Raw genomic sequence first — 12,594 nt, 5'->3', positions numbered from 1 at the left:
AGCTACCAGTATATCAGTACTGATTTCATGATGCTTGATACGCGAGCCGAGAAAATGGATGCATAAGGATACCTTGGGCTTGAGAATGGTTACTGGTGATTGCTTCGTTTCCGGGTAGTGGCACTGGATGGCTGCTTCTTGGCAAGGTTAGCTGGCAAGTGGGACGTCGCGTGTGGGACGTCCCAAATGAACCAAGTTCGCCGCCAATACTGACTCCGAAGCCGTATGCGGGGCCGCGTTGGTCGCTTTCTTTTGGCGCCCGACTAGCAGTGATTCTCAAAAGGAGGTCAGAGAGGTAGCGAAAGGCCTAACGTTGTTGGAAGGCACCGATGACGCTGTTCCCTTGAGGCCACTCGCTATCGCTCATGTGTCTCCTGGGCGAAGGCAATGAACAAGCCAAGCAGGTGCATATCTTTGTACGCCTACAATGAGGGCACATAAACAGCTGATAGCTACGGTCCCCTCCTCTCCTCTATGTCAGCTGTGCATTGCGCACGAAGAGAAGACGCGAGTGCAAGGAATGTGTGACTCGAATGATAGTATACGCGCGAAAGGAAGCTTGCTCTCTACCGTGGTACCTCCTACGCGTAATAAGGATTCGAGTGCAAAGCACTCTAATCCAGGTTTAGGAAAAGGGCCCTAAAAGCGAAAAGAAACTGTCCATTGCTTAGCATATTTGCAACGCGCCTACGAATATACACTGTAGTACGCAAACGCTGCGACGCCGTAGGAGTGGGCCCCCCGTCTTGATAATGCGCCACTGTCGAAAAAGAAGCACACTTTCGAAAGGAACGAAGACAGAAGAAAAGGCAAGGGTATGTGACACACTCAGTAAAGATTTTATTGCAACGTGACGCAAGCAAACACTGGATGGGGCACGATGCGGAATTGCCGTTGGGAAACCTGTCTAATGAAAACGATAAAGGTAGCAAGGTCATAAAAGCCTCTGTTGGAAGTCAGCGCTTTGCTGCCTGATTGTTCCTATGTCATCATCTCTTGTGTGCACTTGCAATAGGTTGTAGTGTATGTAGTGATGGACTTGGCCAGTTTGTCGTGTCGCGCCTTCAGCAATCAGCACGATCCACACGATGTTAGAAAAGTCTGCAACAGTGCCACTTGACGAATAGCTGATAGAGAGAATGACTGAGTGACACATCTGGTGCCAGTCAGGCCAACAGGACATTTGATTTCATTTCATTTATGCAACCTTAAGGGCCCGAAGGCATTACATAGGGGGGGGGGGGGGCGTGCATCAAAGTTGTGCAGCTTCATAAGAAAGTAACATAAGAAGGTGTATATTGATTGTAATAGGCACAGAAAAGATAGAATTACAACAAAGAAGAAAAGGGAACATATACACAGTACCAACGAGGCGAGAAATAAATATTAGTAAGGCAAGTGTAGTATTTAGCTGTTTATGTTGGTATTATCAACATCGTTTAGTTTTTCGCGACATGTTTTGTGGTCGCTACACGAGGCAATATTACCTGGGAGTGCGTTCCAAAGTGCACTTCTTGCCTGGGAAAACTATACGAGAGGATCGTCACGAAACGCATCCAGCAACACCCAGAAAACAAGAGGCTCTACCCAGACACCATGTTCGGCTTCAGGGCGAACCTCTCGACGCAGGACGTGCTTCTGCGACTTAAAGAAGAGGTCCTGGAGACAATGCCCAAGAATGGGGAAAATGTAGTCATGGCACTTGATATAAAAGGTGCTTCTGACAACGTCAGCCACGCCGCTATAATGGAGGGGCTAACACCAACTGCGGGAGAATCCATGACTATGTCAAAGACTTCCTGACCAACAGAACGGCCACAGTAGGACTAGGGGAGTTGAGGAGTGATGTCTTCACCACCCCAAGCAAAGGCACACCCCAAGGCTCTGTCATCTCGCCCATACTCTTTAATGTGGCGATCATCAGCCTAGCAGAAAGACTCAGCAGAATTCGGGGCATCCAGCACCCGATGTACGCAGACGACATCATGGTCTGGGTGAACCATGGATCCCTGGGAGAGAAACAGGAGAAGCTACAACAAGTAGCAAGCTGCACAGAAAGATACGTGAAGGAAAGAGGACTAGCCTGCTTTACAGAGAAGTCTGAGCTAGTGAGGGTAGGAAGGCACCCCACTGATGCACTACTCGAGGTGAAATTGGACGTGCAAAATATCCCGGAGAAGAACATGATAAGAGTCCTGGGAATGTGGCTACAAGCAAGCAGGAAATGCAGCCACACACTCAGCCTGCTCAGCAAGTCGGCTGAACAGGTAGGCAGAATGATAACCAGTCTCCCACCGAAGGCATGGGATGAAAGAAGACGACACGCTAAAACTCGTCAGAAGCCTCATAGTCAGCAGGGTAATCTACTCGCTGCCATACCACCCCATGATCAAGAGCGAAACGGAACAAGCAGACACAATCCTGCGTAAGGTCTACAAGACGGCACTCCATCTACCAAGAAACACACCGAACGACAAGCTGCTAAAGCTAGGGATTAGCAACACCTTTGCCGAACTGGCAGAAGCACAGCTTGGAGCACAGTTTCACCGACCCAGAGACACGGCTACGGGAAGAGCGCTCCTGACAAGGTTAGGTTGCGACCCAAGGAGGCATCTCGATCGATCCACCAATATATCCGACGAGATCCGTAAGACCCTGCAGGTCAATCCCATTCCGAAAAACATGGATCCAAATCTCCACGTGGCCAGAAGGCAGGCACGGGCAGATTATGTGGAACGGCATGTAGCCAAACTGGAAAACATGGTTTTCACGGATGCAACACTGTATCCATGGAATAGACATACAAATAACATTAAGGCAGCTTCGGTAGTGGCTGACAACGCAGGCAAGCTAACCACTTGTGCAACTACACGTAGCTCCAGGATAGTGGAAGCGGAGGAGGTCGCTGTTGCGCTGGCGGCGGCTGAGGGCTATTGGAAAGACAAATGAATGGTCATTTTAACGGATTCAAAAGAGACATGAAGGAACTACACAAAGGGTAGAATCTGCAGGGCTGCCTTAGCTACCCTCCACAAGGCAGAACACCTCAGACACACCGCAACCCACAAACTCATCTGGATTCCGGCACACACGAGGATAGAAGGAAATGAAAGGGCAAACAGCTTGGCTCGCGAGATCACGTACTGAGTCGAGCGGCCCCATGCCCTGGGACAGCACTTCACCATGGAGATCGGCTATTCAGAGTTACTGAACTACCACAGAGGCAAGAGAATTAGATACTCCCCGCCACACTATGGCCTTAACACAGCAAGAAGCAGCTAGTTGGCGGAGGCTGCGAACGGGAACCTTCTCTAACTTACATATACTAAGCAAGATTTATCCTACACAATTTAGGAACACATGCCCGTGGTGCGGGGCGACCCCTACGCTTTACCATAAAACCTGGGAGTGTAAACGTAACTACACATTCCACTAACACAAAACCCCGAGTGCGGAGCAGTGGGAGAGCCGGCTCACCAGCTGCGAGCTCGCCGCCCAAAGGGCAATGGTGCAGCACGCAAGCGAAGCAGCGCGGCTCAGTGGAGCCCTGGGCTAGAGGCCCAACCCTGCTAAGAAGGTCAAGCGTCTGCAGCGATGAAGACGAAGACCGAACGCTAAACCCTTAAGGCTGCCTCGGCTGCCGAGGGACACTTTTCGCATTATTGTCAGACCACGCGACGGCCTGAATGTCAACAAGGTCAGTAAAATACGCTTTGAGCAAGCCTTGGCCATGGCAGCATCCTTGGCTCCGGCCGCAATCGAAGAGGACACGATGTGCCCTAACGGAGTTCAGAACATTTTTGTCGTGTGTACTCCTCACGAGAAAAACGCGGACGCGTACGCTCGAGTGCAGCAAATCAGGCTCGGTGAAGGCACGTTTAGGGTGGCGGCGTACCTGGCTCCACCCGAGAATACGTGTAGAGGAGTCATAAGAGGAGTCGACGTGGAAGTCAGCGAGGCTCAACTCAGAGCGAGAATTGTAAATAATCGGAATCCGAGTGCTTTGGAGGCCAGGCGGATCAAGAACACTACAGCGGTGGTGGTACTTTTCGAGGGAATGAGGGTGCCCAACTACGTGGCATGCGGCGCGAGCATGTTTCGCTGCACACTCTACCGACGCCACACGGAAGTCTGCTACGGTTGCGGAGGACTGGGACACCGGGCTGACGTGTGTCCCAACCCTGGAAGCAAGTGGTGTCGCACCTGCGGCAAACGATCGCCGGCGGAAGATCACCAGTGTGATCCGCAATGCACGTTGTGCGGTGGCCCGCACCCCACAGCGGCCAAAGAGTGTAGGGACAAATTTCAAGTACCATATATCGTCAGAAGAAGACGGCGGCGGCGTCGACGCGCCGAGCAGCTGAAGCTGGGAACCGACGTCATCACGGCGGGCGGCAGGAGCCGCTCGCGCACGCCAGCTGTGCAGGAGCGCAGCACCGAAAGAAGCCGCTCTCGCACGCCAGCTGCGCGGAAGCGCGGTGCAATCAGGCAGCGCTCCAGATCAAGAGGGCGCTCGATGTCCAGCGTGCGGATCCAGGAGGAGCCTACCTGGGCGGATCGTGTCAAAGGGAAGAAGAAGAAGGAGCTACAGAGACCCACGGAGGTAACGCGGTCGGCTTCGCCAGAGCATGGTAGTAGGTCGCACGTGGACGCATTACTTAAGGAAGTTAAGGAGCTTAGAGAGGAGGTACGCCGACTCAAAGCCGCCAAGGCAAACCCAGAGTCCTTTGAAATAGAGGCGTGCGACCAGACGCCACAGGTACTCGAACATATACCCCGCGTAGGGCTCACTAAAGCAAAACGTAAGGCCCCCCTTCCTAACGACGAGAGCGACTCGGAAACGTCTGAGGGAGAGGTCCAGCAAAGAAAGATGTTGGAGGAACTACTTAGGATAAGTAGAGAAAATCAGGAAAGCGTAAAGCTTTTGGTCCAAAGAGTGACCGTACTAGAAAAAAAGGCGGCGATTAAGGCCAAAGCCAAGGTCCGAACGCAAAGCAAGGCAGTGAATCACTCCGAGGTTGCTCCGGCTGTGGAGCAAGTTATGTTGTTGTAGCATCATGGCGGCCGATCACAAAGAGCTGGTAATATGGCAGTGGAACTGCGCTAGTTTTCAAAGGCGCAAGGCTCCGCTACGGCAACTATTGGCGAATGAGGTGGAAAAACCGCAGATTTTGTTATTACAGGAAACACTATGTGACGACCCTACCCTTTCTGGCTTCAACACTGTGTCGGTCAGGAACGAGGGTGGCAGAGGACTAGCTACGATGATTAAAAAAAATCTAGCCTTTATTGAACATCCAATCCACTCTGGACGGGGTAAGATGGAGGCCCTTTTCGTGGAGGTTATACCGCACGGGCGTCTCAAGCAGAGCGTCTTTGTGCTTAATGTCTATAGCCCGCCGTCGGACCAGAGACAGACGTTTAACTCCCTGCTTAGGAAAGCGACTTCGATAGCCAAACACTCTCCTCTGATAGTTGCTGGGGACTTTAACGCCCCTCATAATGCATGGGGCTACGTCAGACGGACTGTAAAAGGAGAGAACCTGGCAAGGATCCTGGATGATCTTGCGTTTTCGGTAATAACGGACCCAGGGTTCCCCACTAGACTGGGCACGTCAGTCGCGCGAGACACAACGCCTGATTTGGCCTGTGTAAGGAACGTAGGTAACGTGACGTGGGCCAATAAGCAGGAGAACCTGGGCAGTGACCACTTCATAGTAGCGGTAACATTGACGGTGGAAGCCCGACCGGCCAGGGTATTTCGGGTCACGGATTGGGACGAATTCAGGAAACTTAGGAAGGAGCGAACGAGCACATTTTCCTCGTTTGACGAGGCTATCGAATCGCTAACAGAGGACGTCGAGAGGGCTACTAAGGTAGTACAAACAGAAGCGGAGGTCCCAAGAGTGGATCCGCACCTAGCGCATCTGTTGGAGGCGAAATCGTCAATTCTGATGAGGTGGAAAACACAAAGGTTAAATCGTAGGCTGAGGAAAAAGGTTGCGGAGCTTAATAGAGAGATTGAGAGATATTGTGCGGAGCTCAATAGGCTACAATGGGACGAGGTCTGCACGGCAGTAGACGGGTCCATGCGCTCAGGAGGGAAGTGGAACCTCCTCAAGCACCTCCTGGGTGACGCGCAGACAAAGGATAATCAAAGGCAAACACTTAGTAAAGTCATACACCGGCACAAACAGGAGGGCGGCAGTGAAGAGTCACTTTTGAATGCGATCGCGGATAGATACCTTCCTATAGGGCCGACGCAGGAAGAGGATTATCCGCAGATCGAGTGCGCGACGGTAGAGGAACTGGACGCGCCTTTCACAGAATCAGAGGTCAGGGCGGTGATCTACAATTTAAACAGCAGATCGGCTCCGGGTCCGGATAAAGTTTCTAACAGGCTATTACGAAACCTGGACGATAAAGCAGTGGAACTACTTACTAAGGAGGTCAACAGGGTATGGGAGACAGGAGAGGTGCCTGACAGATGGAGGTCGGCTATAGTGACACTCATCCCTAAACCAGGAAAACCTCTTCATTTGGACAACATGAGGCCAATATCACTAACCTCGTGCATAGGCAAGGTAGCGGAGCACGCGATCTTGAACCGGGTTTCCGGGTACATAGAGCGCCAAAACCTCTTCCCACATAATATGGTTGGTTTTCGGCCCGGCCTATCGACGCAGGAGGTTATGCTAATGCTAAGGAAGCAAATCTTTGATAGCGGCACCCGGGACGTGAGAGGGATTCTCGCCCTGGATCTCACTAAGGCGTTCGACACAGTGTTTCATAGATACATTCTGCAAGCCACGGCCGGGATAGGCCTGGGAGTCAAATTCCAGGCCTTTGTCAGGTCCTTTCTCATGAATAGAACTGCTACTATTCAGGTGGGGCAGATTCGGTCGGGCGTGTACGAATTGGGAGCACGGGGTACCCCTCAGGGATCAGTCATCTCGCCACTGCTCTTCAATATCGTCATGAAGGGTCTATCAGATAGGCTGGGCGGCCTCCAGGGCATAGGTCACGCACTTTACGCAGATGACATCACGATCTGGTGCCCAGGGGGCTCCCTCGCTGAAATGGAGCAAGCTCTACAAGCGGCCTTGGACGAGACGGAGGCTTACCTCGCGGACACGGGTCTCAAGCTGTCTACGAGTAAATCGGAGCTGTTGCTTTACAGACCCGCAAGGCAAGGGGTTCGGGGTCTAACACCCCTCAACCAGCTACCCGTGGCATTATACGCAAATAATGGGCAGAAAATTCCCAGAGTCGACTCAGTTAAGACCCTAGGCCTGCTCATAGACGCGAGGGGCTGTAATGCCAGAACAATTACCCACGTTACAGCTAAAACAGAGAACATGTTGCGGCTAATTTCTAGGGTGTCCAACCGAAAGAAGGGGTTAGGTGAAGACAACCTCCTTCGGATGTACAACGCGTTCCTCATGAGCCATATTAACTATGTGGCGTCAGCTCTAGTGTGGACAAAAACGGAAAAGACCAAATTAAATACACTCATGCGCAAGAGCATCAAGAAAGTGCTAGGCTTGCCTATTGCCACGAGCTCCGACAGGCTAGATCAACTCGGTATGCACAATAGCATAGGCGAGATCATAGAGGCACAGGTCACTGCCCAGGTGGTTAGGCTATCGTCGACCCAAGCTGGCAGGCGAATTCTCGACGAGGTTGGCATGGCTCCTAGGATAATGGAGGACCGGCGTATAATATTGACACGAGAAACGCGGGCGACATACCTGGTGAGGCCCTTCCCGCGGAACGTACATCCGCAGCATAACGAGGGTAGACGTAAAGCCCGTGCACGAGCCATATTGAAGAAAGTTAGGGAAGACAGAGATTCCGCGGTCTTTGTCGATGCGGCGCAGTACGGGAACAGGAGAGTGTTCGCGCTGTCGGTTGTAGACGGGCGGGGGGTTCTTCGGTCCTCGGCCTCGGTCAGAGCGGCCACCGCGAGTATAGCGGAGCAAATTGCGGTTGCGCTGGCCTTGTGTGATCCAGAGCGTACCTACATTTACACCGACTCGAGAGACGCAATCAGAGCTTTCGAGTCGGGTAACCTCGCACGAGAAGCGGCCTCCATTTTAGAGAAAAGGGCTTGCTCCGGTTTTCATTATATCACGTGGTTCCCTGCACACATGGGGACGAACGTTCTCGAGGGATTCCCAAACCTCAACGAGCTTGCCCACGACCGTGCGCGAGAACTAACGCGCCGCGACGGTCTGGAGGCTCCGGAGGGGCAGGAAGGGCCTCAGCAGAACGATCCACTCCTCACATTTAATGAAATCACTAAACATTACCAACTTGGTCGGAGAATTTATCCTCTGCCTCACCCGAAGCTCAGTAGAGGTCAGTCAGCTACACTTAGAATGCTGCAGACGGGATCTTTCCCGTCGCGGGGATTCCTCAGTAGGATCTACTCGGATGTGGACCCTAGTTGTCCTGACTGCACTGAAACCTTTTGCTCAATGGCTCACATGCTCTGGCGATGTCCCGCGTTGCCTAACGACTTCCTCTCCAGCGAAGCCGAGTGGGAGGAGGCCATCAGAAGCACGGTACTCCGAAAGCAAGCCCAGGCTATCCAGAGGGCCCAGGAAAGAGCGGAGCGTCACGGCGTTCTGTCCTTTACGTGGGCGCGGCCAGCGGCTACAATGGCCTCCCGTTAGGAGGTCCTGAAAGTAGCTCCTCAGGACTAAATAAAGTTCGTTGTCTGTCTGTCTGTCTCTCTCTCTCTCTCCAAAGTGGAATGGCATGGGGGAAGAATGAGCTGCTCATCACCGTCGTCCGGCACTTTATCGCCGCCAAGGGGCGAGTATGAGATAAACGAGATGATTTTCTGAACGGGCGTTTTAAGAGGGCGTGTCCAGATTGGGTGAAGTAAAAGAAAGTGTGAAGAAGGCTAACAGCAACGAAATTTCACTGTGGCAAAATGGGTTATTAATGAGTAGTACACTGCTGAAGCAATTTTGGGAAAGCTGCAGTGTTGGTAATCGACCCATTTTGCTTACTAACAGTCTGCAAATAACACTTAAGCAAACAGCACTTGCACTTGCTCTTAGCGTATGTGACGCAAATCTCGGAGGTCATGCCGAAGAAACGCACTGGTTCCCAGCCTTCCCTGTTCTGCGTCATTTCCGGTGAGCGGTAATGGCAGCATTATTCCCCGTATTGGTATCAACGATTGCCAAGTTTTTGTGCGGCATCCACTTATACTTCTAACAAAATTTTTCGAGGAGGCTGCTCATATCCTGGCTTTCTGAAACTGTACGCTTTTTACGCGGTCCTAAATTTTGTTGCTGTTGCCCTTTAACACTCGCGCCAGTGGTGCTGTCGTCCCACGGGAACGAACTGAACACTGCTTTCAAATTGTTCAATATGTAGTTTTTAATTTCCTCCCTACACTACACGCGTCTTGTTTCTGATAATTTGGGAGGCAGTTGATGGGACCGTAATCCAACTGTAGTAACTAGGAACTATTGGCTCGGGGTTTTCCCCGCTCTGTCACCACGCGGTGCATCGCGATCAACCAGATCGATAAAAGCACACGCATGTTATGTCGGAATAGGGAATGGCAAGATGGGTGCGTTGACTAGGCACAAAATATATTTTATTTTATGCAATCTTTCCCGCTGTGGAGCTTGTCCGTCACTGGCCGATTGTTTTGTCTGTTTGTTACGCATTCCATAATTTTGTACTCATAAATTTTTGCGATACGCTTGCACTGCACGCACTGCACGTCTTCTTGGCAGAAGGAATTGCACGTTCTTATCCCAAAGCGAATCTTGCCTGCTTCAGCCTCTCCACCAGTAATGAAAATTTATCTCATCATTGCACACGTATTTTTGCATACTGGTCGATATATACGTTGTCCTTGTTATTCAATCTTGAAAAACGGAAGTCGTATGCATAGCGGGTGGGCTATGCGGTGTGAACAACGTAAGATGACAGTGTGTGTGTTCAAGAGACTATTGCGCTAGGCCAACGGTCTGGCATAACGTAGCACAAAGATTCTGAACACTTTAGTTCACAAGACCCCTATGCAAAATATCATATCTTTCTGTTCATTACGGTACGGGCTGTTTGTATATTAATGTGATCACTGTGTGTACCATATCTTTCACCCAGCACCTGGAGCAGAGTGAACGGCGATCAGCCAGGCTAACGTCTGCAGCGTATCATTGAAGTTTCTATCTCTCTCTATTTTGTTTCTTGAGAAATAGAAGTACATTTGCACTGACAACAACATGATGACAGACAGGCAGACATAACTTTATTTAGGCCCTCAGGTACGCTACCGTTCAAGGCGGTAGAGCAGCGGGCCGCTCCCACGTCGGGGCGGGTAGGCCGAGCCTCACCGCCACGTCGCGGGCCCTCTGGACGGCCCTGTGTTGATGTAGAAGGTCTGAGCTCCTGAGCATGGAGCTCCATTCCTCTTCGGTCGTGCGCTGAAGACCCTGTAATGAGTGACACTGCCAGAGCATGTGATCTAGCGTAGAAGCTTCAGAAGAACTTCAGTTTTGCCTAGTTGGTATTTACTGCAAATCATATGATTTGCAGTAAATACCGCCTGTGCTGTTTATGTGTTTTCTTCCTCTGTCCCCGTCTTTTTTGCGGTCAATATGATTTGCTAGCGTAGAAGCGGCGCCACAATCTGGGCATGCTGGATCAAGGCCTTCGATGAACTGGCTGTGGGAATAAAGACTAGGGTACGACCTGGTATGAAGCATGTGGAGGGTAGATGATTGTGCTCTAGAGAGCTTCTTATGAGGAATGGGGAAGACGCTCCTGCCCAACTGATAAGTCGGAAAGAATTGCCCCAGTTAACGACCTCTCGTGCTCTTTAAAAGTTTTAATTATGGTGGTGGCTTCAATGCACCGGCCTCAGCTGTTATTCCTTGCATGTTTTTTTTATGTCCTTATGTTTCTTCCTTAAACTACTTCATGGGAAGCGTCTGTGCCATTCAGTCCCTACTTACACCAGTGCCTTAATTTTTTTGCTGTAGTCTACCATGACTACTTTGTAATCCAAACTCTTCGGGAACGCTACCGACACTCTCGTTTGAGAGTAGCGTCAAGATGGGAGGTCTGGAAGAAGCGACGGGTGGCGTTGATGAAAATGCAGCCTTCATGTAAATTAGTACAGATAAAAGTGTGCAAAATTATATTTAGTGATGAAAATGCTCTACAGCATAAGGTCAACAAGAACTAAGTCACGGATGACTCCCGAATAGCAGAAAATCACATCTAACCGACAATATCATAGAATTCAGCGTTTAAGCATGTAGACAATATGTACGTCAACATAGCAAAACCATAGTTAGTTCTACATTGAGGTACGATATAAGTATGTCGTTTTCTAGTTTCATGTGGCATAATATGCTGGGTGAGTTTTACTATGCCGTTGAAGAAGGGATCATTTTTTGCTGTCGTTCTTTTTTTATAGTAACAGGCAAACCTGTATTCAAACAATTTGTTTACGCCAACAGTTATACATTTCAGGCGTTAGGAGCATCGTTGGGGAATCGTATGAGGTTTCAGCAATGATCCGGACCATTTTTTCTAAAGACATGACATGACAAGAACTTTATTTGAGTCCTGAGGGACCGAGACCTCGGGGAGCCAAACCGAAGGCTCCCGAAGATCAAGTCGGTGGCTCCGCCCACGATGGAACCGGGAGATCAAGTCCCGCGGCAATGTCGTGGGCCCTCTGGACAGCCTGGAGTTGAATGTTGAGATTGCTGCTCTTGAGAGAGTCCTGCCATTGTTCTTTCGTGATGGGTGGAGAGGCGTTAAGGGCTGGGCACAGCCAGAGCATGTGGTCAAAGGAGCATGAGTCATGACCACATTTGGGGCACGACTGTGAGTGTTCAGGATCTATCCTGTGAAGAGACCGAGGAGTGGGATATGTACGGGTTTGCAGGAGTCTTAGTGTGGTAGCCTGAGGTTTATTCAATTTGGGGTGAGGGGGTGGAAATGTCCTCCTGCCTAGTCGATAATGAGAAACAATTTCGTGGAATGTACTTAATGGATCTTTGTGGATGTTGACCTCGTTCCAAGCCTGGCTACCCGCGATAGCGCGGTGCGTGAAATCGCGCGCTCTCCGGTGGGCCTGCTCGTTAGGATTACATCCAAGCGGGTTAATTGAGCTGTCTAGATGGGCTGGGAACCACGAGATTTGGTATCCTCCTTCGGTACTCTCCCTAGTCCTTCGTAGTGCTTTGATCACAATACTGTACGCCTGTTCAGATATGAGGGCGGACGAGAACGATCTAACCGCGGTGCGCGAGTCCGAGAAGATGATAGCGGGAACTTTTGAGCTGTGAAAAGCCAGAGCGATCGCCGCTTCCTCCGCCACATGGGCAAACTTAGTATAAACAGAGGCTGCATTGACCAGGTTGCCCCCCACGTCTACCACCGTGACAGCGAACTTATCCCCACTGTCATATCTGGCAGCATCGACAAAGAGGGCATCTAGCTTCTGCTGATTGATCCTTTTAAGGATGGACTTGGCTCTCGCGAATCTTCTGCCTTGGTTATGCACTGGGTGGATGTTTCGCGGGATGGGGTCAACCATGATGTGAG

At 50.8% G+C, this 12,594-nt stretch overlaps 2 protein-coding genes across 2 annotated transcripts in view; one reads left to right on the top strand and one right to left on the bottom strand.

The window, feature by feature from the left end:
• The window catches only part of LOC135906849 (sodium-coupled monocarboxylate transporter 2-like), a 56,006-nt gene extending 55,649 nt beyond the window's left edge, over positions 1-357 (bottom strand). Inside the window, exon 1 of the mRNA XM_065438456.2 lies at positions 73-357. The gene's annotated coding sequence lies outside the window, so the exon portion shown is untranslated. The remainder of the gene's footprint in view (positions 1-72) is intronic.
• Positions 358-3,680: 3,323 nt separating this feature from the next.
• LOC135915978 (uncharacterized) lies at positions 3,681-5,053 on the top strand. Its single transcript, XM_065449158.2, has one exon. It carries the CDS (start codon positions 3,731-3,733, stop codon positions 5,051-5,053), a length of 1,323 nt encoding a protein of 440 aa, XP_065305230.1. The 5' UTR covers positions 3,681-3,730.
• The last annotated feature ends 7,541 nt before the right edge of the window (positions 5,054-12,594 follow it).

This window comes from Dermacentor albipictus, chromosome 5 (genome assembly GCF_038994185.2).
Source record: "Dermacentor albipictus isolate Rhodes 1998 colony chromosome 5, USDA_Dalb.pri_finalv2, whole genome shotgun sequence".
Classification (NCBI taxonomy): Eukaryota; Metazoa; Arthropoda; class Arachnida; order Ixodida; family Ixodidae; genus Dermacentor; species Dermacentor albipictus.
The sequence above is the reverse complement of the archived record's forward strand: the minus strand, read 5'-3'. Positions and strand labels throughout refer to the sequence as shown.